The sequence below is a fragment of the Eptatretus burgeri genome, chromosome 13, assembly GCF_056783735.1.
Source record: "Eptatretus burgeri isolate ZD-2024b chromosome 13, Ebu_testis_v1, whole genome shotgun sequence".
Taxonomy (NCBI): Eukaryota; Metazoa; Chordata; class Myxini; order Myxiniformes; family Myxinidae; genus Eptatretus; species Eptatretus burgeri.
In genome coordinates, this window is record NC_140973.1 from 35,890,996 (window position 1) to 35,918,984 (window position 27,989).

At 42.8% G+C, this 27,989-nt stretch overlaps 1 protein-coding gene across 4 annotated transcripts in view; it reads left to right on the forward strand.

Annotated features, from left to right (window-relative positions):
• Nucleotides 1–27,770, forward strand: part of LOC147014234 (contactin-4-like) — a 588,183-nt gene extending 560,413 nt beyond the window's left edge. For 3 of the 4 annotated variants that reach the window (XM_085852003.1, XM_085852004.1, XM_085852005.1), the window contains 3 exons: nucleotides 3,675–3,787; nucleotides 6,020–6,191; nucleotides 7,097–7,289. In XM_085852003.1, the coding sequence (XP_085708129.1) occupies nucleotides 3,675–3,787; nucleotides 6,020–6,191; nucleotides 7,097–7,239 (428 nt within the window). In that variant the 3' untranslated portion in view covers nucleotides 7,240–7,289. Of the gene's footprint in view, nucleotides 1–3,674; nucleotides 3,788–6,019; nucleotides 6,192–7,096; nucleotides 7,290–26,318 lie in introns of those variants that run through there. The other variant, XM_085852006.1, reaches the window with a different exon arrangement.
• The last annotated feature ends 219 nt before the right edge of the window (nucleotides 27,771–27,989 follow it).

A 27,989-nucleotide genomic window follows, 5' to 3' on the forward strand; every position in this document is an offset into this window, starting at 1 on the left:
ACATCCTCATCACAAACAGGTACAAACAAGAGAGCAGCATCCAAGATGTCATTGAAAGTCTGGATCTTAGATTTTAACCCAGGAATCCCGTTCTCCCAGTGGCTCCAACTCCTTATTCAGCACCTCGAGGGTCCCCAAAAGGATATCCAGAGTCTCTGCAAAGAAGACTGCATCATCTGCGAAATCAAAGTCAGAGATCTTGACATTCCCAAATGATGCACTGCAGCTTGATCTCACTGACATCCTCCCCAGAATCCAGTTTGTACAAGCGATGAAAAGTGTGGGGGGGCCAGCACACACCCCTGATGAACTCCAGTAACAACTGGGAATAATTCAGAGATGGCATGACCCCATCCTACAGCACTCTCAGTACCAGAGTATAGTTCAGACATCAGATTGATCGGTTTTGGTGGCACCCCACGAAGTCCAAGAGCTTGCCAACATCCATTCAATGAAACAAATGCTTTGCCGAGATCAACAGAGGCTGCAAGCAGCCCCTGCTAAAACTTTCATTTGGTGAGGACTCGAAAATCAAGGGAACGGTCAATCATTGACCTCTTTGGTGTACAGCCTGACTGCTCTGGGCACTGGTGCTCAAGCAGATGGTGGCGAACCCTATCGATAATTATCCGAGCAATGACCTTGCCCGGCACTGAGAGCAGCATCACCCCTCGGTAGTTGTTGCAGTCTTGGCGATCACCCTTCCCTTTCCAGAGAGGGATAACAAGGCCCCTCTTCCAGTCGTTGGGATGATGCCTGTGTTCCAGGCAAAGCACATAACTGCATGCATCGATATGAGTACTGCATTTCCACGAGCCATGAGAAGCACAGCATAGATGCCACAGATCCCGGGAGTTTTACCCCAATTCAACCGGTTCACCGCAGCCTGTGTTTCCACAAACGTTGGTGGATCACAGTTGATTGGAGGGTCAGCAATAGGGATAGTAACACCCCTGATATCAAACTCAACAGCTCGTTGATCAGCCTGGTACAGCCGCTCAAAGTAACTGGCCCAGCGGGTCGTCACTTTGGACTACTCTGTCAAGAGCCCAACACCCTCCGCTCTAACTGCAGTACACCGACAGATGGGTTTGGAGGAATGCAATGTGCCAATTCCCCTTTAAGCAGGATGACAATCACTTGACCACAGGTGATGCTCTATACCCTCACAGATTCCTCACACATAGGCCTACTTGTCTAACCTCAGCACACGTACAGTTTTACGCCTCAACAACCTGAACAGCTCAGCTCTGGCATTAAACCTGGCCCTGCGACTCTGGTCAATGGCATCCTGTGTCCCTTGAGAGATAAAATTATTCTTTGCCCTACGTTGAGTTCCAAGACATCCACCAGCAACATCAAGGATGATGATCTTGAAGGCACTCCACAACTCTTCAGGATCCCCCAAAGCACGTAGACCCCCCAAATTTCTACTCAGCCTGTTCACAAACTCCTCAGCTACCCTCTCATCCTTGAGCTTGCCAACATCCAGCCAAGGCTGGGATGGCACCATTTTCCCAGATTTAAGCTGAAACTTCAGAGTTGCTACAACAAGCCTGTCATCAGTTTTGAGGAACTTAACACTCTGTAGACCCTGAGACCCTGCAGTTCTGGATCATCCTCTCGCAACCATCAATGAGCACATGGTCAATCTCCTTTGCCACTCCACCAGCGTTGGAATACCAAGTCCAGCGATGAGCCTGTTGGCGCTGAAACCATGAACCAGACATCCTAAGTCCATGACTTCTTGCAAAGTCAAGGACCTTAGTGTTCTTCTGGTTCACAGGTCCAGACCCATGGGTCTCATAACACATTTCTCATAACCATCCCTTTCAGTTTCAGTCGATGAACGTTGAATATCCTTTAAGACCCTCAAGACCCCAAAAGACCCTGAGCACCCATAAGACCCTGAGGACACAAAAGTCCCCAGAAGACCCAGATGACCCAAAGGTCCCCAAACACCCAAAATATGCATAAGAACCTGAGGACTCATAATACTCCGAGGACCCAAAATACCCCAAGGACCCCAAACACCTATAAGACCTAGAGGACCTAATGGACCCCGATGACCCAAATAACCCCAAGGACCCAAAAGACGCTGAAGAACCAGATGACCCAAAAGACCCTGATGACTCAAAAAAAAACAAGGACCCAAAAGACCTTTAATACCCCAAGACACTGAGGACTCAAAAGACCCATAAGAACCATTAGACCCTTTAAGGTCCCTTTTACCTTTAAAATCCTTAAGACGTCTTTTTACCTTTAAGACTGTTTTAACACTTTTGACACCTTTAGATCACTTTACCCTTGAAACCTTTTATACCCCTTTGACCCCAAGAAGCTTTAGACCATTACACCACATAAGACCCTTTCGACCCCTCAGACCTTAACACCGTTCAGACCCTTTACACCCATCAGACAGATGAGACCCTTGACCATTTCGAGCTTGAGACCACTTGAACCTTTTTATATCTGTACCTGTCTCTCTTTCTGTGAAATTCTCTTTCGACGAATCTCTCTCTCTCTCTCTCTCTCTCTCTCTCTCTCTCTCTCTCTCTCTCTCTCTCTCTCTCTCTCTCTCTCTCTCTCTCTCTCTCTCTCTCTCTCTCTCTCTCTCTCTCTCTCTCTCTCTCTCTCTCTCTCTCTCTCTCTCTCTCTCTGTCTCTGTCTCTGTCTCTGTCTCTGTCTCTGTCTCTGTCTCTGTCTCTGTCTCTGTCTCTGTCTCTGTCTCTGTCTCTGTCTCTGTCTCTGTCTCTGTCTCTGTCTCTGTCTCTGTCTCTGTCTCTGTCTCTGTCTCTGTCTCTGTCTCTGTCTCTGTCTCTGTCTCTGTCTCTGTCTCTGTCTCTGTCTCTGTCTCTGTCTCTGTCTCTGTCTCTGTCTCTGTCTCTCTCTTTTTTTTTTTTTTCCTTATGCTCGGCCACATCTTTTAAGTTGCAAACTCCCAACTCGGGGTGCAAATACAACCTTGTATGGCGGTTAACATAGGCTATGTGGCCGCGGCTTCACGTGGGGGTGTGCGGTGGGGGGGTTGTTTGGGTGTTTAAATTATAGATGTAAATTTGTACAGTGTAGCGAGCGCCAGCTGGTGGCGGTGGCAGAGGATGTCAAAGCCTGTCATTTTGTGTGACATTTCTTGCCGGAAGGGACCTCAGGACGAATGGGGAGCAAATGAGGGGTGGAGCAGGACGTGACGACGGGGACGGGGGTGCTGAGTTGGGGTTAAAGCACTCCATGAATGGGTAAATTTGTCTTCCTTCCCTTCTCCTTCTCGCCCAATTTTTTTTGCAAGCCGGGCGACTAATTGGTCCGTCAGTGAAGCGACGGGTAGGTTCTTCTCCTAATGCATGAAGTGATTTTCAAAGGACAGGACACTTGAGACTGATCTGACCGTATTCCACCAGGTTTTTGTGGAAGGGGAGGAGAAGGAGAAAGCACTCTTTATTGTGTTGTGATAGTCAGCAAGAGCATGTCACAACAGGCATTTTGGAGGTTTGCAGGATTTATTGAAAGACTCAAAATGCAATTAATCATTTTATCTTAGAGTGTATTTTAATTTTTGAGTGTAGTAACTAATTTCCCAGTGATTAATATTGTGTGTAGTTGAATTGTGTCGTTTTATTTGTTTATCTTGATTCTGACAGTTTCCTCTTGACTCCCAAACCTTTTTGTTGCAGCCCCCAGCAAATCACCACGTCTCGCACAGTGGTGGCTTGATGGCTCCACTGTGTCTCTGTATTGGGAACAGGTTGTCCCAATGGCCAACGAATCTGCGGTGACAGGATACAAGGTGGGGCAAATTCCAACTCCTCTATTTGGAAGAGCAAATGTGAGCTATTCCATTCCAAAGCCGAGGCTGTATTTATAAAGCGGGTCAAATCTTTGATGTACCATTGGTTAGTCGTATCACAGGTTAGAGCATCACCTGTGGTTAATCTTTCATTATTTGCTGGAGCTTCGACATGAATCTTTGGAGGTTGTATATGAGTTCTACTTGAAGAAAATCTGACAAAGCGCTTACTTGGCAATCGGAAAGAAAAAAAAAATCAAAAGAATCAAGACAGTATATGAGATTCTTCTTCATTTTTATGCAGCACAAGACTGTGGAGGCAGCATCATTCGCTGTGGGCATGGCTCTGCTGCTTTTGCAATGCTCTCTGCTGGTTTGGGCAGGAATTTTGAATTTGGCCATGGTACCAGCAATAACTCACCTACACTTCGCTAAGGACTCCATGGGATTTTTAACATCCACCAACAAATGCCAGCGGATGATGTTCATTAATGTCCATCCAAGTGATGTCACACGCATTGATCAATCACCCTGCCTGTGAAACATAGGGATGACAGTTTATAGCTGGGTCGGGATTCAAAACCAGGTTAGGCAGCATACAGACGAGTGTGTGTTCCTCTTAGCCATCCTATCAGCTCAGCATATGAGATTTTAACCTGCAATCCTGGCATTGGGAGCTGTCGGTTCCAATGTCAACACGAAGCATCCAACCCAGAGAAATGGCGAAAAAAATAATATTATATGACTATTGTATAACTTGTATTAATGCTCATGACAAGCATGAATCAGAGTCAAGCTTGTTCAGCTTCTTTGTGCCTCCGCTGACGAAGTCGCCGGTGGCATTATGTTTTTGGGTTGTCCATGCTAATTTTCGATTGGTGCGACTACTCATGTAGAATGTTTTCACGACAATTATGATGTCATAGGTCATGTGGTGTTGCATCCATGTTGGAAAAAAGGAAAAACTTTGAACCTCGGTATCTCTGAAACCGCTCCGTGAAAAAAAAATTGAAACTTGGCACATAGCAAGTACTCCTCATGCCAAACGCTTCGTTATGACGTCATAATTGCACATGTCAAACGCTTTATCCAATCAGTATGAAAATTTTTTGAGGATCATAAATTGTATTCGGGAAAAAATTGATGACGTAATCGGTCACGTGGTTCGGCAACCATATTGTTTTTAACATAAAAACCTTTAAAAAAATCTTCCTCTCTGAAATGGCTGAACAGATTGAGGCGAAACTTTACAGGTATGATCGCCTATCCATGAGGAACAAAACGTTCTCCACCTATGATGTCATAGGTCACATGATTTGGCAGCTATGATATTTTTGAAGAATAAACCTTTGAAAATCTTCTCCAGAACGGCTTGACAGATCGAGGCGAAACTTCACCCACATGTTCCACGAACCTTGGGGATATCAGGGTGTTCACGACTAATGAATAGGTCACATGGTCTGGAAGCCATATTGGATTGAATGAAAAATCTTCATTTCTTTTTTTTTTTTCTTCAGAAGATCTTCAGGGTAAAAAAAATCATTTTTCTTGAACTGCTTCATCAATCGACATGAAACGTCACAGTTATGATCTATGAGTCATAGAGAATATGTTTTAAATTTCTAACTGATCGGATGCATGGTCTTGCAGCCAGAGTTGTTTAAGTTTATTAGTTCAGGGGTTTAAATCAAACTTGGTACAAGTATGTACAATGATGTAATAATGTGGGCAGAGGCATATCCGCTGACGTTGCGACCGATGATTTCCCTTCTCGTTGTTCCTTCATTTTGATTGATTTCCTGTTGATGTTGTTTTGTGATTTAATGTTGCTTGAAAAATGGATTTACTTTGACTGAGGATCTAAACAAAATGGCAAAAAAAATGTGCAACCAGTCAATATCCCATGATCTGTCTGGACAAAAGTTGAAACGAGAATCATTTTCACATAAAACCCAGCCGTGTCTCTTTATAAGGAGCGGATACATTCCATAGACTAGTCGCTGTATTGAATATTTGTTGTGCCGGCAATCTCACCCACATTCCCCCCCCTCCCTCACCTGTGTGCGCTCACACACACACACACACACACACACACACACACACACACACACACACACACACACACGTTAAAATTCAAATAATGCTAGTTGTTTGCTTATACTATTTTATGTGATGCATATTCTGTGTTGCTTAGCCTTGGATTTGGGGTGCATTTAAAACGTGGCGATACAGGTACTCTACCGAGCAATGGACCAAACTTCACCCCACGAGCTACTAACCAATGGTACATCAGCGGAACTGGCCCTGACGGGAGCAACCAGCTATGTCATTGAGGTTCGTGCACAGAGTGACATGGGCGATGGTCCTAGTCTCCAGCTCCAAGTGCCCAATGACTCCAGTAGAGGTGAGAAATTGCAATTTTACCAAGATAAAGGAAATTATGATACAGCCAATATACGTAGAGATTGCATTGTTAGCAAAACATGCAGTTGAATTATATTTATAAATTCTGTAATCTTCCTGAAATAGGAAATTCTCACTTGATAATTTCTTGAACAGGATCTTCATGAGGCTTTGACTTTTAATGTGCATGGCTGGTGTGTTGGCTTGATGGTTAGGGTGGTGGGCTTGGGATCCTAGGGTCCTGAGTTCAAATCCACTCTCCCGTTGAATTCATACCAGGTGGGCTTGACTCAGCCTGTCATCCTTCCATGGTTAGCAAAATGATATGAGTACCAGCTTGCCGGAATGATTGAGCCATTTGAGTATCCTGCGTTGGAGTGGTCAGCTGTCCAGGATTGTGCCCAATAGCCTGGGAGACTGCTTCATCAGCACCATTGTTCTATGCAGAATGCGGTCCCAATGGATGAATGGATGGACCTTTGATATTGATCACGAAGCTTTATATTTACATTTCAGATTTGGATCACCACCATTGATATGTAATTTTTCAATCGTTGGTCTGATAATTCTGCTGTTATTATTAATTTATCGGTCTTTAACTCCATCACTGTTTCAGTGAAACAATTCCCCCTCTCATGGTGTGGTGTTGGTGTGTGTGTGTGTGTGTGTGTGTGTGTGTGTGTGTGTGTGTGTGTGTGTGTGTGTGTGTGTGTGTGTGTGTGTGTGTGCGCATGTGTGCACACACCAGCACACTTACATTTAGGCTGTCTAGTTCAAGTTTAATTCCCGAAACGATGATAAACTGTCAGGTTGTACTTCACAGGCAGAGTGTTGCATCACAGGTTGGGCCAGCCCTCGGATGGACGTTTAAACTGGGTGTCCCATCTGCCCGCATTATGTGCTTAGTTGGTGTCTTTCTTGAAGAGTTGATGAAAGAAGATAAAGCTTTGGGGCCAGATAAACATCCAAGAGTATTGAAGGAGATTGCAAAGCAGATAAGATTGATGGCATCCTCGAGAGAGGGAGAGAGAAAGAAGGTTCGGGAATGAGACTGTGAGGAACATAGTGGTAAAAATACCAACGTGTAAAGTTTGAGGAAATAGAATATGTAAAAAGTTTATGAACATCCATAAACATGTCTTGGAAAAACATGTGACTCTTTTTTGACACCCCTCTCCTCCTTCCCCATAGCATTTCGCATTACACCCCCCCCCCACTCAGCACCCCCTTCCCCAAAAAATACATGACTCCAACAGAATATCCCCTCAAGAATAGCCTTCCATCTCACAATGACACTAAACGTCTCCAAAATGATTTATTCAGTGCACAATCATGATATGTGTTCAGGTACAAGACATTGATGAAAAGTTCACAATGTATAACAAGTTTTCCAAATGAATGCCATTTTTGACTGCAAATATGGGGCACACAAAAAGGATAAAGTACAATTCAAACTCAGATATTCTCCCAGCATACTTCTCTATCTTTCATAGTGTAAATGGGAGTTCCATAATGGACACTACTGCTTGTTGACTGCGGAACTATCCACACCCCCCACACCCCGGGTGACACTCCAGGAAACATCCACCCACCTCCCAAAACGTTTTGTGTACGACCCCTTCATTCAGTTATTGAAATAGCGGTTCCTTGCATTGCCACTGTCACGATACTGCATTTATGATCGAATTTGAAGATATGGCGGCTCTTGTTATTCGGGTGCCAACCCCTCCGTTGGTGTTACAGCATATATCGACCACATAGTTCAATGCACTAGAATTTTGGAAGTGAATACTTCCATACACAAAGCATTGCATCTTCTTTACAAACTACCCTGCAGTCGATCAATGTACAATTGTGAATTAATCTTCCAAATAACAAATATTACATTCAATAATACAGCCAAATCGCTTCCTCACTATGTGACATTCTCAGTTTCTACATAACCTCAATAACGTTGACATCAGCTGGACTTTGTGCAGGCCAAGCTATGTCTCCTTATTGGCAAGACATATATTGTTTCATCACATTTCATGTACGGCTGGGATCGTCTTCCAAGAAGAGAATCCCAGTCTGATGAATTGTGTTCCTCAAAGAATGACATAATAGATCAGCATCTTCCTTCATTCGTCAGGAGTCAGGGTCGCATAAATTTTGGAGATCACTGAGATTATTGGCTGATATGCAGGCCCAAAATTGCAATGTTCTTCCACCATGCTCCAATGCTGGTGTTGAATGATGACTTTGATACCATGCTCCTCTCTGCTGTACCGTCAAAATGTCACTTTTTGGTGTCGTTGATTTGTCTTCAACAGTGATCTAAGAGTCATTGAGGATCTTGCACATAAATTGCATGCAGGACAAAGACATCAAGATGTATGGCTGGGATTGTCTTACAAGACAATCCCAGGCATACATCAAGTATTATGAAGCAATAACGGACATAGTTGTATTTTCACACTAATTACAAGGCCATTAGGCTTGAACTCAAGACCCGAAGATCATAAGCCAGCCACCTTAACCATTAAACCAACACCAGGCTTCTATAAAGAGATGATGTTCCAGTTTTGCAAAATCCCACTGTTGGCCATTTGATCGTCACTTGAGCCATTTGCTTTGGTTCCCCTTTCTCAGCCGTGTTTGCTGTCCATTGAGACCATTTCATGCACCTGACTCTTCTTGGGGTGGTATTCACAAAACTTGAATCTGCAGCAAAGTTCTGCCAATGGAATTTTCAAGGAAGTATTTACAGCAAGATTCCACTGCACTACACTTCTGTCTGTATAGCAGATGAGGTTTTTCCAAATCCACCTTTTATATTTTATTTTAAAATGTTATTCAATGGTGAAGCTAAACACGTGTATTCACCGCAAACTGTTTTTGCTCCTCAAAAGAAATATATTAGACATCAGCAACTGATGTCCAGCCTATGATGTACACTCATATTTTAGAGCAGCCGTATCCTTGACAACGGCGGACGTGATTTACGGATCGCAAATGAATCTAAAGCAATGTGATTTACCTTTCAATACCCGAATGTCATGCACAGCTCGGCCCTCTGCCTTTGCATTTCAATACTGAACAACTAAGCACAACAATGTGGTTGTTGGCTGATCTCATAACTGCATTGTGAGCTTATTCTGATACTTTATCATCAACACAAGCTGAACGTTTGTCGAGTCCGAGACCGATCGAGACTTGATGCTTGGAACATTTGTTGCAATGTGATTATTTTTCTTTATAACATCCCTGGTCACTGGTTTTATCGATGCTCTTATTATTTGTTTTATTTGTCTGTCATGACTTCGTTTATCGTGGTTGTAAAGCCACGAGTATGAACACACCTGTAATTTGATGGCAGCTTACAAAATGACAATTCAATTTATCCAAATATGATTACATTTGTGTTTTTAGATTCCCCGGGGAGCTGTGCACAGTATCTACTTGTTCTGTCGAAAGGGTCATGAATTGTTTTGCTCAAATTGTATTTTGTGTGTACATTTATTCAGCCTTCATATAGAAGATGTAAGTCGTTCTGACTGAAACTACATTTCTCTGACATCTCCATTCAGTGCAAAATAAATAAATCTCTGACATCTCTGACATCTCATCTCCATTAGCAGGTTTACACCAGTTCAAGACTCTATTTACCAGATTTTTCTCCATGAACCCTTTCGGGTTTTGACAAATCAGGTCTAGCAAGCGTCTTCGGCCAAGTCGTATTTTGGACACCGCATGATGTCAAGGATGATGTTGGTGCAACGAAGGCATCCCATTAACTAACCGTCAATATCGCGTTGTGCGTTCAGTTATTGCATGCTTTGTTTCAACATCTTTTTGTTGAGCAATTAATCAACAACATTGTGAACAGCAAGAGGTTCACATTGTCTGCCGTGAGCACACCCATGGAACCAGAACATGCATGAATCGCACAAACCCACTTATGGAGGCAAGGTATGCTGATCCTAATCCTTTGATTGTCTTAGTGCAATTCATGGAATATCCTTGTGGTTTATCAATATTTGCTCTCATTTGTTTCCCATCCAATTTTTTTAGTTTATCCCCCTTTACTACCGTCCGTCCGTGAAGTGGTTCGTCAGTTAGTCTGTCAGTCAGTCAGTCTGTGAAGCCGTGTGACTATATACCTATTAATCCTGTACTGTTTGAACGTTAGTTGCAGATTACAGTGCTACACATTTGTCTATTAATGACTTACTATTGGAATGTTCTTGTCACGGTGAAGCCGTGTGACTATTTGTCGATTAATTACGTGATGTTAGAACGTCAGCTGCACCCTGACTTCACACATGAACGTCTATTAATTACGTACTATTGCAATATACATTTTGATGTTTTTGACTGCTGAGATGCTTCGACCCTTGAAGACCTCCAAGACCCAAAAGACCGTGACGACCCAAAATACCCAGACAATCCAAATGACCACAAACACCCCAAACACACAAAAGGCCCAAAATACCCCTAAGTCCCAAAAGTCACTGACTCAGATGAGCCAAAAGTCCCCGAGGACACAAAAGACCCTTTAGACCCCTTTGACCTGAACATCATTTAGACCCCTAACACCCTTCAAACAGATTAGACAGCTTAGACCCTTGACCATTTAGACCACTTGGACCTTTTATATTACAAATAAATTTCAAATAAATATAATATCACCAATATTACAAATTAATGCCTGGTGTTGGCTTGGAGGAAAGGTGTGCTTAAATTACAAATTAATCCTAGGGTTCTGAGTTCAAATCCCACTCAGCCATTGAAATAACACCAGGTGGGGTTGACTCAGCCTGTCATCCTTCCGAGGTCGGCAAAATGAGTACCAGCTTGCTGGGATGATTGAGCCATTTGAGTATCCTGCATCGGAGTAGCGACCCAACCAGGATTATGCCCAATAGCCCAGGCGACTGCTTCGGCAGCACCGACACTCTGTGCGAGTGTGGTCCCAATAGATGGATGGATTGCAAATAAATTTGTACAAAATACATGTTGGTATTATGATTGGTGTAAATTATGACAACATAGCAAATCTGTGGCGTTAAACTATGCAATGATGTGTGGACAGGCGAGCGTAGCAAGCCAAAGAAAGCTGCATGAAGCCACCACGGATTTGAAACAGCAAAGGGCTTACCTTGTGTCGACGTTTGTGGTTGCTTTATGCAGCCTTCTTCAGCTGGAAGAGCATGGGAGGAGTCAATTTATTTACACAATCCTTGCCACGGAAGTTGATTGATTGGGTGAGAGCTATTGGGTTATTCCCTCCATTCACAAGTGAGAGATGTGAGTGGGTCTTTGTGATATATATATATATATATATATATATATATATATATATATATATATATATATATATATACATATATATATACAGTACATATACACCAACTCGAACCCCCGAACTTGATAAGGCAGCAGGCCACAGATCGAGTCTCATCATAGTGTTTGCTGCATGACCTGCCAGCAACAAGTGTCACCTACCATGCAAGCACATTGTCTCTGCCCTGCTGATCACCAGTCAAGTGGTTTGCAGCCAGGAATATTAAAATCAACCAAAGAAGCACACTGACCCTATGACATGGTCCTGATGTCATGTGCATAAATTATGCCAACATTTCACCTCCAAACTAGGAGGCATCCGAAAGACACAAGCCTTTGCAGACTGAGATTAAAGTCGATGTTTACGAAGACAAAAGCAGAGATGTCGATCTAGATGTCGCCATTTTTGCGGGCTCATCAGCCCAACATACTGCTGATCATTTATTCATATCCATATTGTTGCGGTTCTCGGAACCGCATGCATACAACAGATAGTTGTCCCGAGTTAGTTATCCCATTATTGTGCCTGTAGAAAGTTCCCTACCTTTTGTCTAGCGGGACAGCAGGGAGTGCGTTGCGATGGGCTATTAGTTCGGTTATCAAATCATTTTTCCCCTCCATTCCACTTCCCACTCTTCCTCTTTTCACTCCTGAGGTGAATCTTCCTCGCTTACCCCTCGTCTCACTTACCACAGCGTGACGATCCACGGTGCCTTCTGCCTCGCTTGCTCCCCTCGTCTCGCTTGCTCCCCTCGTCTAGCTTACCACAGCGTACCACCGTCTACCCAGAGTCTCGTTTTCCGGGCGATAAACCAGACATGGGCGGTGAGTCACGTACGCTTAGCACCCAGGTGGGCGGAGTGTACCGGCATCTGGCCGAAGCCCGGCCCAGGAAGGCGGACCACGTGAGGGGTCAGAGCCAGTCAGAATGTCCGACTCGGAAGATGACGTCGGATTCGGCATGGCCCCTCTCCGAACCTCGGGCTCTATAAATCACAGAGAAATCCTCCGTGTAAGGAAAGAAAGAAGGAACGAGGGAATTGAGGAATTGAAAGAGGAGTGAAGTGTGTTGAGAATTGTAGAAGAAGTTAGTGTTCCTGCATCTCGTTTCCGCCCACACGATCTCGACAAATCGCCTCCTGCCTGGTTCCACCTATTGCTCCACCTTTGCCCTCTGGACTCCTCCATTCTCCACTCAAACTCCTCCTGTTCGGAACACGATCTCCACACGTGCGGCTGTGGCCAGAACAGCGCGGCTATTGTCAGATGCCACACCACGGAGCATCCTTCCCCCGAAACACCCAGGTACCAAAAACTATAACCTCAATCCCCTCCCTCCCTGGCAGCAAGAATCCTTCACATTTTGGGTTTCTTTTTCTGTGTGTGTGTCTGAGTGTGCCGGCGCCTGTCTGTTAAGTAAGCCTGTAGAAGATCTTTTATTGTTGTTACTGTGAATAATCTCGCGTAAAGTCTGCACTGTGTCTTCTTTGGTAAGTTGCTTGTATAATTGTCGCACCCCCCACACCCATCTCCTATTTCCCTGTGTTACATACCCAATAAACCTTTGTTGTGCCACCTGCTTTTCCTCGCTTGCTGTAAATAAATAATTGTAGAAATGTTCCGAACTCGCCTTTGTCTTTTCCCTCATTGGTCCAGCATGGTTCAAATCCAGGTTTTGCCATGTCTTTATTCCCAACGGTCCGTTCCCCTTCTAACCGGTACGTCCTCGGCAGTGTCACTCGGCTGCATCCGATCCGGAAAGGTGATCCGATCTGGTAGAGTGATCCGGTTCGGACAAGGCATACTGAGGGCGTGGTTCCCCGGTGGTTAAACTGCGTGGTTAATTAGGTAACCCAATTCAATAGACGGGAGGACCCTAGGTGACGCGGTTGTTATTGGCGTCCACGGTCAGTTAAGCGACCCGACGCGTCACGGAATTATCCGTGAGCGACGGCCTACAATTCCGGGTAGTCTGGTGGGAATCGCCGTAGTTTCCCTCACCTAGTGGTCTTCTCACCCGACCCCGCCGGCCCACAACAATATTAAGCTCATTAATAAACCAAGTTAAACCCCCTAACGTGATTATTTATTTATTTTATTTTTCTTTGCAAAGTGCCAGTCCAAAGGGGAAGAGACTCCATCAAACTGCAGAGGAAGGCCTTTTATATGGATAACAGTTCAGGCATGCCAAGGAAGGAATTTGCACAAGAAAGGAAGCCCAGTCGGCGACTGGTGTTGGATGCAAACTTTGTAATATGGTTTGCCCAAAAAATATCATGGCTGATAGTGAGACCCAGGAGTTTGACTAATTGAACTTCTTCAAGAGGATTGTTAAAAAGTACATAGGAGAGTTTGCCAAAAGAGAGAGAGAGAGAGAGAGAGAGAGAGAGAGAGAGAGAGAGAGAGAGAGAGAGAGAGAGAGAGAGAGAGAGAGAGAGAGAGAGAGAGAGAGAGAGAGAGAGAGAGAGAGAGAGAGAGAGAGAGAGAGAGAGAGAGAGAGAGAGAGAGAGAGAGAGAGAGAGAGAGAGAGAGAGAGAGAGAGAGAGAGAGAGAGAGAGAGAGAGAGAGAGAGAGAGAGAGAGAGAGAGAGAGAGAGAGAGAGAGAGAGAGAGAGAGAGAGAGAGAGAGAGAGAGAGAGAGAGAGAGAGAGAGAGAGAGAGAGAGAGAGAGAGAGAGAGAGAGAGAGAGAGAGAGAGAGATATTTTTCAGGATTGAAAACATTCCAAGTGTTTAACCAGCTAATTATTCTATCAAAGTATGAAGATAGGGAAGAGCATGCAGCCTGCCTGTCCGAAGGATGAGGGATGTCATGGCACAGGGTGGAGTCGTCAGCAAATAGATAGAAGATTTTTCAGTTAGAGAGATCATTTATGAAGATGAAGAATCGGATGTAGTCAAGAACCCTGCCTTGGAACACTCCAACCTTGACAGGGAGAGGAGACAAAAGGATTCCGTTGAGAGCCACTCGTCAGCTACCTGAGCAGAGGAAGTCAGGAAGCCACGTGTAGAGTTGATCTAGGATGCCATAGGCAGAGAGTTTGGAGAGCAAGGTGGGCATGCTGACTGTATCAAAAGCTCAAGATATGTCCAAAGAGACGGCCCTGATGTCATATCATATCTGAATCCAAATTGATGATCTGCGATGAAGCTGTTGGAGAAAGGAATGATTTTATGTCAACTGATGATGGATTCCATGACCTCACTGATGATTGAAAGAAGATGATCGGTCTGTAGTGGAGGGGATGTTTTTCTACCTTGTTTATGGAATGCAGCGATGTGGCTGACTTCCAAGCAGATGGAAGATGACTAAGAGCAAATGATAGGGTGAAAAGAGCAGGAAGAGGATGTACAAGAGCAGCAGAGCAGGTTTTTCGAACACGTGCGCTGATGCCATCTGGTCCAGTTGCAGAATTTGAGTTGAGAGTTATTCTGTTTTTGAGTTTTTGAGAATTTGAGTTGAGAGTTATTCTTATTGATGTCTTGCTGTTCAAAATATGTATTGTGCAGTTATGCTGTTGAATCCCTCACAATTTTGTCAGCATCATGTCATGTTCAGGGTCAGAAGAACCGTTTTTGGTTAATTTATCTCAACTGACCGCACCTCTACCTCCACTTCTTACTACTTCTACTCCTACTCACTGGTAATCAACAGTGTGGGATTTGCATTTGTGTGGGAGATTTTCATTGTGTGTTGCATTTGCATTTGTACAATGCATTTGTGTGGGACATCATGCTTGTTGCTCACAGGTCATCCAGCATTTGCTGTTATGGGACTCGATCTGTGCCCTGCTGCCTCATCAAGTTAGGGGATTCAATTTTTATTTAATGAAATTTCGCTTGGTCACAAGTAAACGATTTTGCAGTTTGCCATCCTGATGAGCTTGAATAAGGGTGAAACGGGTCAATGGCTCTGAATTCATATACTTGTGACCGTTTAATTTCAGTCTTTAAAGACCTGAGTATCCCTGTGGAAGCCATCCTTGTTTGGAGGTGATGCAGTGGTTTGCATATGTGCATGACATCAGCATCTGAAGAGCCATTTTTGTTCAATGTATATTTTATATATTTTTTCGCAAGTTAATGCAGAGCAGAAGGTAATGGGACATGAAAGAAAGACAGCAGGGCATATACTCCAAACCACATTGCCGAGTCCACCGGCTGCAGTAAGAACACCAAATGATAGATTGCTGACTTCATTGCTGACTGCCCAGTTGTGGAGGTGGATTTTCCAGCCGGCTGGTGGAAGAGAGTGTGGTAGAGATGATGGAGTGCCCTCATTTTGCAGAGTGCAAAAACTAAGGAGAGTTATACAGGTCAACATCTCAGTTTTGAAGGAAGCCAAAGAAGGCTTTTACTTGTCTCAAAGCAATTACTCTCTGGCATAATGATGAAGTGGACAAGGAGAAGTGCTTATGACCTTTGTTCTTCGATGAAAGACGGTATTGTCGAACTTGACTCGAGGCAAAGTTGATCTTGTAACTTTCTTCAATGTTTTGCAGATGTTGACGTCTTAAGTGTTCAAGAAACACCTGTTTTATTGTTTTTGTCTTTTTGCAAACATTCAAATTATTTGACACCCAAATCTTGATGTCTTACCATTGATGGACAGTTTAAGACTGTTACGTTTGCTTTATTTTATGCAATTACTCACTTGTGCGAAGGATTCTAAATTATCCCTCACTCCTTTTTTAATCATATCAAATTATATAGAATAGAATATCTTTAGTTTCATTGAGTTTTAATGGAATTTTTCATTAACAACTGATTTCTCATTAGAGAGCTGCATGGAGCATTGCCATGGACTATTACAGTAACGAAAAAGAGCAGTATGCAATGGTCATGTGGATTTGCAAATGTTTTCTTTTTTATCACTCCTGGTCTTCTACAGCACTGTTTCAGACTTAAAGTGTTCTTCAGCAGTACGTGTATTGGTTCTGACTGTGGTGCAGAGCTCATTGCTTTCTCGAATAAGGTAATGGAAACGTAACAGTTGGTGGAGTTTTATCCAATCCAATGTATATACTCTGTAGAGAGTGTCGGTGCTGCCAAAGCAGTCTCCAAGCAGAGAATGCAATGGTTGGCTTGCATCTCCCAGTGCTAATCAAGGCAGGAATTTTGACAGACATTGGGATATTTCTTCTTCTTTTGTAGGCAGTATATGGCTGAAGGTAGCATCATCTGCTGGGGCTGCATGGAGCACTCAAATGCTGTGCCGTTAATGCAATGAACCCTGTAGATTAAAACAGGAATCTCTTTGCAAAGAACAGCGTGGAGTCTTTACGGTCCCCATGCTGGCAAACAAGACGCCCAGGTTAACATACATCCGTGGGACTGATGCCTCGACCTGCTTGTGAAACACCAAGGTGACAGTTTATAGCTGGGTCGACATTCAAACCCATGCTGGAGAGCTCAGAGTTGAATTTCATGCTAAACATCTTTAACACTGACCAGATGGGACAGTTAACCAACAAAGGTATGGGGCCACAGTTGTTGATGCAACACCCTGCCTGAGAAGCATCAAACTCACAGTTTGTATCCGGGTCCGGAATTTGACCCAAATTAGATAGCTCAAAGGCGAGCACGCACGCTGCCTCCAAGATATCCCATCAGCCCATGGACATTTATATGGGAACCTTGTTGTGAAGTACACTGTGCTTCTTCATGTTTTTTTTCCACTTTGTCGAAATACATCATTACCTGTTCATTCTATCCATACTCGTTACCCCTTAATGCTAGCCACACACAGACACATTATGTGAAGTGCTAAACCTATTTGACAGATCTGGTGCCGGAAGTAGATTTTTGAGATAGCAGTTTGATGTGGATCTATGGGGCACAGCACAAATATAGAGATAAGCTAGAACAAAACAAACATCAACTGAAGATTTTTGTTTAAATCCTGTTGGTTTTTGAAAACGTTTTCCAGGAAAAGTCTTGGGATCAAGGACGTCTGATTGTTTTTTTTTTTTTTCTTTAAGAATAAATAGATTTCCCCATTAAAAACAGAGCTGTGGTTATTTTGCAAATTTCCACTTTTTAAATTCTATGTAAATTTGATTTTAAATGCAAAGGCTGTTCGCGCGACACTTTTTGCCTTCTCCAACATGAAACATGAAACATGTTGTTGACCTTCCCTTGTCATTTCAGTAGATTTTGTGATTGGTTATCATGTAATTTATTCAGACGATGCTCTTAACAGCTTGTATTTTGTGGTCAATGAGCTTCAGACTGTTGGAAAAAACTTGCACATTTTACATTTCACCATATTTAGAGCCCATCATATGTTATAGAAATACTATTATGCATCGCATTTAGAATTGATCTGCGGAGTCGAGGAGGTCCAGGCATGGGAGTCGAGCGTATTTGTGCGAGCATGAAGAGGATCGAACTCAGTGACTTTTGTGAAAAGCATTTACTTCTTGTAAGCTGAATCGGCACGAATTTAATGTATGAAGGAGAGCAGGGAGAGTGGGACATAGGGAATGGGAGGGTGTGGGGGGGAGAAAGAGAAGTGGAGGTGAGTGGGGTGGGGGTAGGGAGGAGTCCCTCAAGGGTGAATTAGAGGAGTCGAGTGTGGAGGAAGAGGGGTGAGCAGGGTGGAGAGGGGCAGCGAGTGGAGAAAGAGCTGTGCATATGCCCACACAGGATTATAACAGGCTAGGATAGTAGGTCCAGCAGGTCAGACAGGACAGCGCTGCTAATTGATGAGCTGAATGTCCCAAATTATCCAAGATGGTACTCGCTCTGTCAGGTGGGCAATGGTTCAGAAACGAGGTCCAGCTCAGTAGTTTGAATGTGGGATCAATGTGGGGAGAGGAGTTGAAGTGGTGGAGATTATGCAGATAAGGAGGTTGGAAGTGTTGGGTGTGCAGGAGACCAGAAGGAAGGGAGACAAGGCAAGGTGGTTGGTAGAAGGATACAAGCTGTTGCACACAGTTGGGGAGGGAAAGAGTAATGGTGTGGCAATAATAGTTTCGGAAGAGATCAGCAAGCAGGTGGTCAGAGTGGAAAGATGGAAAGGAGGGATAATTGTGGCATCGTTGGTGATACAGAGGCAAATGATGTGTGGTGTGTCAGAATATGGGCCACAGACGAGAAGGACTGGGGTGGAGAAGCAGGAATTCATGGACAGACTGGAGAGGATTATGGGAATAGTTGAGCTGGAGGTGATGCTGTACATTGTGGGGGACTTTGACGCGCACGTAGGAGTAGTGGAGACGGGTGAAAAGGAATGTCTTGGTAAATTTGGTTGGGGAAGGAAGAATAGAGATGGTCATGAGCTGGTGAAGCTGATAGTGAGGAATGGGATAGCCAGATCTGGTTCATTCTTTCAAAAGTGGGAAAGCCACAAGATTACCTATAGGAGTGGACAACATAGAACAGAATTGGATTTAGTGGTTGTAAGGAAGCGACAGCTGTGGAGTGTTACGGATTGTAAGGCAGTGTTAGGAGAGTATGTTGCTACCCAGCATAAGCTTGTGGTGTTGGTGGTATGGATGATGAAAAGGAGGGAGGTTAAGAGCAGGGGTCGGTCGATTCTTCGGTGGGGGAAGTGTTGGGGAAACATCATCATGGAATACAAAGAGAGCATGAGGGCCAGGTATAATCAACTTAACACAAAATGGAAGGTTTGGAGGAGGAGTGGAAGAAGCATAGAGAGGTGTTTATGGGTTTCTGAAACTACCGAAAAAAGAAAACAGAACTCTTGTGTGGAAAGACATCAGGAAAGTGTGTAGAAAGAAAGAAAGATAGAAACCAGGTATGGTGGACAGAGGAGGTAGCGAAGGCAGTTGGTGAAAAGAAGGAGGTTTTAAAGAGGATGGAGAAGATCAAGGATAGGAGGAAGCAGCTGGATGCGAGGTTGCTGCACCTGTATGGGCAGAATTAAACAGCAGCAAGGATAGCTGTGGATAAGGTGAGGAATTATATGGAAGAGTAGGTGTACAACAACTTGGAAGAGGGTGGTGGGAGGAAGATGAAATATAAATTGGCTTGTGATGGGGATGAGGATGGTCAGGACATGGGTGGGGGGGGAGTGGTGATTAATGCTGATGGTGGGAGGCTAGTGACAGAGAGGGAGGTAGTATTGTAGGTGTGGGAAGGATATTTCAAAGAGCTGTTGAACTAGGAAGGAAGCAATGGCGAGCTTGAGCTACCGTGAGGTGTAGAGGGGAAAATGGAGTTGGTGGAGATCACAGAGGAGGGAGTACAGACGGCATTGAAAGGGATGAAGAAGAGAAGAGCGCCAGGCATTGATGAGGTGTGGTCAGAAATTATAATTGCAGCGGGAATAGTTGGAGTCAGTTTGATGGAGAGGTTGTTGAATCGATGTATGAGAGAAGGTTCAATTCCAGAGGATTGGAGGACAGGGTTAATTGTGCTGATATGGAAGGGAAAAGAGATGTTCGATATCCAGGGAAGTACAGGGGCATTACACTCCTTCACCATGTAATGAAGGTGCTGGAGAGGATTCTGGATGGGAGGATAAGAAAGAGGGTGGAGATTGAGATTGGAGAAGAGCAATAGAGGTTTAGAAAGGGTGGGGGATGATGGATGGGATGTTCGTGCTGAGATAGCTGGTGGAAAAGAGGTTTGAGGTGCAAGGTGAGATGGCATTAGGATCAGGGGACCTGGAGAAGGCCGCTGACACTGTCCCAAGGGAGATAGTGATGGTGACACTGAGATGGGTGGGAGTGCCAGATGCAGAAGTTAGGTTGGTGTAAGGGATGGACAAGGGAATGAAGGGAAGAGTTTTGGTTTGTCCTGGCATGTCTGAGTAGTTCAGCATGAACATTGGTTTCAGGCCGGGAAGCACTCTCGGACCACTCATGTTTGTCATTGTGATGGAGCTGGTCATCAGGAAGGTGAAAGCGGGAAGGTATGGGGAGGATTCTGTATGCGGATGATATGGCTGTTGTGGTGGGGAGTGAGCAAGAAAAGCAGAAAGTATTGGGGGAGTGGAAGGAGGCATTTGAGATACATGGGATGAAGATGAGTATGGACAAGACTGAGGTGATGTGGGTCGGGCAGCATAGAGAATAATTGAATATCAGGTTAGAGGGGAAGGAGATCAGACAAGGAAATAGGTTTGAATATCTGGGAGGAACAGTGACCAGGGATGGTAAGTCTGAGGCAGAGGTGTGGATGAGGATTCAGATGGGTACTAATGTGTGGAAGAGGGTGGAGGAAGTAATGACAGACCGAAAGATATCAAGGAAATTGAAAGGGAAGGTTCTGATGTCGGGTGTAATGCCGACCTCCCTTTACGGTCTGGAGATGGTGGCACTGACAAAGAGACAACAGAGGCTGTAGGTTTGTGAGAACAACTGGATCCGGAGTATTGCATGAGTGTAGATGGTGGATAGAAGGAGGTGAACTGAGGGAGGAGAATGGTGTGCAGACTAGCTTGATGAGATTGGTGAAATGCTGGCTGAAGTGGGTTGGACACTTGGTGCAGATGGGGGAAGAGAGGATGGGGAAAGAAAAAAAGCAGCTCGGTTGAGCGAGCAAGGTAGGAGGAAAGGAGGTAGACTGTGTTTTGACCAGAGAATTGTGTAAGGAGGGATATCAGTAAGGTCGGGGTGGTTGTTGAGTGGAGAGAGTTGGCAAAGGACAGAGCAATGTGGAGGAGTTTCGTAGTCAAGACACGGAAGAAGCTTGGTGCCATCGGACCTCACCCCTTATAAAGGGAAGACGAGAAGAAAATTAACATGGGGTAGCGGTTGAAGCCTCCTTGAAGCCCTGGGAGAAGAGTGGGGAAAATGACCTCTGGAAGATGGTTCCATAGATTGGAAAACCGAGGAAGAAAGGAGTTGAGGTGTGTAGTCAACATGAATTTTGGAAATTTAAACAGAAGGGAGTTACGGGAAGAATGTGTGCATCTTGTTGTTTCTGGGGATGGTCGGAGGATAGAGAGCAGAGGGAGCAACATTGGCGAAGGGGCAGTAAAAAAAAAAAAACAGAGACCACTGACTTGCCTGCAATGTGAAAGCAACAGACCTTGTGCTTTGGCCTCATCATGGGAGTGTTCAATAATTTTGAGAGCTTTCGATTCCACAGAATCCATGAGCGATACATATAATGCGGGGGTGACAACCCATAGGGGAGAGCAGTACTCCATTGAGCTATAGACAAAGTCCTTATAGACTGTGTGTGGCTCTGTTTTTCCAAAAAAGACTTGTATTGATGGAATATACCCAGTCTTCAGTTGGCTTTGGATGCCAGTTTTGTTTTGTGGTTGGCACAGGAGAGGTCATTGCTCATGGTGAACAAAGACGTTCAAAATACTGAACCTTTTACAGTGGCTGACCATGGAAATAGATAGGTGGGTAAGTTTTACGATCCTTCCAGGGCGACAGGATGAGACGGTGAGATTTTACAGGATTGAAGAACATGTTGCATTTATCAGACCAGCGTCTAATCAATTCCAGATCAGCAGAGAGTGATGCAGCTCGAGTATGCCAAGCAGATGGATGGGCAATTGTATGACATAATGTGCATGTGTACTTGTCTGCAAACAGGAAGAGAGGGGGGGCGGGGTGGGGTGCTGTGTTAATTAGGTATACATATATATATATATATATATATATATATATATATATATATATATATATATATATATACATATACATATAAAAAAATACATATATATATTATATATATATATATATATATATATATATATATATATATATATATATATATATATATATATATATATATATATATACATATACATATATATATAAAAATACATATATATATATATATTATATATATATATATATATGTATTTTTTATATATATATATATATATATATATATATATATATATATATATATATATATATATATATATATATATATGTATATGTATACATACATATACTTGAACATGGTAGAACACAAATTCCCTTTTTGACATGGCACTTTCAAAACCTTTCCATTTCGTAGTTTCGTACTTGGACAAATATTACAGCATTTTACTTGCTGCTTGCATCCCCCACCCACATCCTTGTTTCTAAAGTCTGTGTTGTGTAAGGTGTTCGGTAAACTCCCGAGTTTGCTCAGGATCTGCTTTGTTAAGGAAATGTCAATTGAAGGGTTTCACGATCACCCTATAATGTAGAAAAACTTTTAAAAAATCTTTCTAAAGTAAATATTTATCAGAGGCTTTGCATAAGCATTGGTAATAAAGAATAACGCAAGTATGAGCCGATTGTCAAGTTTAACATCGCGAAAATCTTTGTGCCTTCATTTGGTGAAATTTGCTAATGAGTACACACAGCCAGAGGCCATTCTTTTGTGATATCTCAAGGAATGATCTGAACAGATCAAACATAGTGCACCATGTCATATTTCCCCCTTGCCTCAGGAAACCTTGCCAAGTTACACACGTGGCAATGGTGAATTTTTAAAAGCCGAAGGCAAAGTATATTCGTTTAACATCTCCCCAGTGGCAAAGTAACAAGAAATATATTTCTATAAACCTAAAAGTAATTGGTGTTGTGCTGGACTTTACAAAATGTATCACTCTCATGAATTATTCTAACCCTGCAAGTAAATTGTATCTTGTGCAGAAGTTAAACACACCCTCATTTACATCTCGGATTGAAGTTTTTTTTTGACTTATCCATGGGCTGGAATGTGTTTGAGTTTATAAGAGCATCTCTTACAATTACAGATAGATCATTCTTTTCTCGTTTATTTTGTCATGCCTATAATTATCACATAAACTTTAATGGGAACCATCTAATTTAAGTTTTTAATTTTCCCGATTTCTGAATTATTTTCGGTTTTCGTAAATCTGAAAGCGAAATTTTTGGTGCCAATTATTAAAATGCTGCTCAAATTCTGTAATCTTTTGCCGGTTATCATAAAACATAATAGGTTGTATTGAGATTTATATCTGATATGATTTGCTCTTGGAAGCTTACTATTTATTGAGCCATCCAATGGTACAAAGGTATCACATTTAACTTTGAGCTGTCTAGTCTGAGTTTGATTATCGGCCCAACTCGAAACTTTAGGATTGGTCCTTCGCATTGTATCACAAAGTGCGCCATTCAACGATAGCCATTAAGCCAAGTTCCGTTTTGCCGCCATTATCCGGTGGACGTTAAAGATACCTACTGTGTCTTTTGCAAAGGATGGGCGAGTCCTACTGTGTCTGCCACACCTGGTCAAATTCCTTTATTCCTGCCTTAAACTTGCGGATAGCAAGTGGTCTGGTCTCCATGGATATTCCTTCACACCAGGTGACACTGTTCGCTATCTCAAGAGTGTGGGCAGCAGCTCCAACACTACAAAGATATTCATGCTCCCAAGTGTTCACATCTCTCAAGTGAAAGGCCATTTTCGGCTGTGAAGGGCAACCATTATTTTATATTTATCGAGCTTCATAAAACAACCACTGTGGTTATAAATCATAAGGAAGGGTCAAGAAGGAGCAAGGTTGCTAACCAATCACACTCAACTCATACAACCCAAATATACAATCGCTCAACCCACACATCAAATTTGCACTTCACCTCGGATATTGGCCATGATATTGACCCAAAGGTCTCTTATTTCCAAGGATGAATTGGCATCTTTAACAAGCATTTTGCAGAGTGATAATCCTTGCATATTCGTCGAAGGGTAATGTGCTCCACAATACAATACACCTTGTTGGAAACAGAAATTAATTTAAACAAGCAAACAACCATCCGTATGCACAGTATAATTCCCCAAAAATTGTGTACTAGCATTTTATAAGAACTTGTGATACCCCCTTCCACCGAGAGCAGTGCTATGCCAAACAGTGCGAGTATAGTTTTTTGATAAATGTGATAAATAAATATTTATACAGAGAGAATTGGAGTCCTCCCTTCACCTTGAACCTTCCTGGACAATTAAAAAAAATTTATGACCTAAAACCTTCCGTTATACTATATATTTATGCAAATAACCATGGGCTACATGGTCAATTAGTTCCAAAAATTCCAACTGCACGGTATAGCTCACTCATGTGAGGGTTATACTGTATTTCACCAAAAGGCACGTGACATAATCACAGGGGGCCAATTTAAATTATCAAGGAGATACAAAAAGAGGCAGTTGTTTTTTGTTTTTGTTGTTGTTGCATATTTTGTCTACACATGTGTATCTAATTCCAAAGCTATTTAAGGTACCGATAACTCATCTTCCATAAGGCCCACCAATTACTCATTTTCTGTGTTGTGAAGCAGCTGAAGCAGCTCGCAATTGGCAAATGTGGGCCAGGTGTGTTCAGTTGCAAAGTTTTTTGTAGAGCGCTCGCCAAGAGGCTTAAGCACTCAAGTAAGTGCTCCATTCAAAACTGTTGATAAAGAACAGCTGGTTTGGCAAACGCTAGCTCGCCAATTGGTAACTGAATAGACCCTATTTATGTGGAAATCCATGTCATTATCACTCTCGTCCTCTTCTTCTCCAGAAATCAGCCCACTTTTTCGTCAACCATCAGTTTGAAATTGGTTGTGAAACTTTTACATTTTCTCTTACTCATACCGATGGCAGACATTGTATGGCGGGGACTTGTAATGATGGTATCGATGATTTTGTGGAATGATATGAAATTCAACAACCTTCAGAATGTTTATGCATTTCAAATCGATGAGCGGCATGGTTTCCGGAAGCATCAGTACCAGAAACCATGCTGTTTTTTAACACATCGGTTCAGCGAACTTCAATTATTACAACAATGCTTTCTCAAGGCATTTATTTCATGTCAATTGGTTATTTACCACGGTTGAATTTTAAAAGAGCCGTCCATTAGCCTTTGACAACAAAGCCATGTCAGCTGCTGGAAACAGAGATTGCATATCTCCCGATCATGTGGAGAGGAAAGCTGTTGTGTGGCAGTTTCCAAACAGATAGCTAGCCCTTGCCAAACCAGCCATTCCCTATCAACAGTTTTGAATTGATTGCTTGCTTAACTTCTTAAGCCACTTGCAGAACATTCTACAAGAAACTTGGTATAGTAACTGAATACAGCCCAAGCATGCAGGGTATACCCGTGTGAGGTAGCGTACGCGTATACCCATATATACGTGCCTGACATTTTCCTAAAGCACTTTTTCCCGAGGTGCAGGGTATACCGGGGGTGGGTTATTTGCTTGAAAATATGGTGCACACCCAGTACAACAATCAGTTTTTAACTCATTCCTTCCAGTCGTTCCTTCAGGAATGCATCAAAGTCAAGCAAACACTTCTCAAATTATAGCATGAAAAAGTTGCAACAGCCCATCACTTTTCCCTCCAGGAGAGCATTGAAGATAGAAGCACAGATGGATTGCATTTGCCTCTGTTGAAGGCCAATCTCTGGCTGAAATGATTGTCTTTCCGAATGTCTTTACAAATAAAACCTCAAGCTGATGTGCTTTTGCATATTCCACTCTGTGGATCTCTCATTTTTTTTTTTTATGAACATGGATCTTCCTAACCTGAAACTCTTCTTTGAAAGTTTGAAACTGTACAACCACAAACCTTTGATGAAGGTTTGTTTGCCAGGAATTAGTGATTAAAACAAATAATGTTTGATTCCAAGATAACATGGTTATGAGTGAATGGCTGTTCTTACACTGTATCATACAATATTGTCTGGTTTGGGCTTCTGTGATGAAAATACTGACAATGAACTTTGTTCCAGGTCAAGAGCGATGATTTTCAAACTTGCTCATGGAGATGATGCACAAATTGTCTAAAAACCCCGTATGAGACGAAAATTAATTTTGAATGCGCATTTGTCACGCTGAAAACTAACTAAGTGTCCTGTGTATTTCAGGTATGAAGTTTGGAGGTCGTTTGGGCAGCGCGTGCCGTCCCTTCACATGGGACGCTATGTTTTTGGCTCTACTGAGTGTATTTGTGTGTTACGTATGCCTTGTGTAAATAATGCCTCTGTTTTCTTGTTATTCTATCCTCTTTGTGAATATGACCTGAAGGATTGCAAAGATTTCAAAAAAGGGAACAATGCACTGTGTGAACCATGCGCTTTCCACAGGCCACTCACTGGGTCAGTAAGAATTGTTAAAAAATAATTCAATTTGTCTATTGATTCACTTTCACTGCTGCGATCTGCCTTGGGGTCACTTTTGTCATAACTTTACCATCTCTGGTTTTGGTCAACGGTTGCTTGTTTATGACACAGAGGCCAAATGACCAAAATATAATCACGATGCGTTTTCTAAATGGAAAGGAGGTGGGAAGGGGATTTGCAGGGAGTGGGTACAGGAGAGCAGAATGATATTTTGTGGTGGCGTGGAGGTTGGGGAGAGTTAAAATGAGCCTGAGAAAATGTCACTTTCTCTTTTATCTTGATACCAAGATGCAATATTCATCTGAAAAAGTTATTGTATGGTCATATAAGGATGTGAAAGCTCTTTTAATCGCCATGTTCCTCAAACAAATAAAACTACCATGTCTATAGGGTAACCATATGTGGAACTGCTGGTCTCAGGTCAACATTAATCTACAGGAGGTTCCCTGTAATTTGAATAATTGGCCACATTAACTGTATTCTGCATGAGTTGTCTTTTTTATGATTAGTTTTGGGATTGTGTTCCTGTATTTCATTGATGTTTTAAGGATTGTGGTGGCAACAAATCTGTCCTCCATTTTCACTCCAAACACTTCACAAATTATTGACGTCCACTAAACTTTAAATGCCAGATTTAATTATATTGGAAATTTTTATCTCTTAAATATGAGCTCCATGTGCTTCGTGAAGTGTCCCAATTTCTTATACCATCATCTCATAGCATCATGTTGCCCAAACTCAAGACTTCACTCAAGAGCCGCTCTTTCTCAGTCACACCATGTCGGACGGTAGTGCCTGACTTGGCCAGAAAATTTGTACTTTAAGGAGCACAATGTTCCACGACTGGTACTGGTCATTACACGACATGCTTGAGGTATTCATATTCGATGTCATCATGATTTGGGAGGATGGCTTTGGAATGGAATGGGCAGCCCAGCCAGATATGTGCTAACAACCCTGGAATTATATATTGGATCACCATATGCTGGCATCTGCATTATCCAGCACAGGATTCAATGTTATTATGAGACTTTTGATGTGTTTGCCATCATAAAGATTTCCACACACTGTGGCTTGGATCCAAATATGGCTTCTCCAGAACCTGCTGTTTAGTTTGGCATGATTTGTACTTCCATAGAAATGCACGTGGTATGTATTCTTTTTGTACGTTAATTATAAATGGTGCGGAATCCCTTATGCCTGTTTTTACGACTGAACTTTTGTTGTTGATGTTGTTGTTGTCATTGCTGCTGCTTTTATTGGCTCTAGTTTTAAAATCCATATTTCATTATATTAAAAGAGTTTTAAGCGGGATAGTAAGCAGCTATTCGTACTAACAGTTTTATCGAAAACAGAAACTGAAGGTTTCATAAAATGTTGTGGCAGCTGAGAGAGTCATCATTGAACTGACACAGT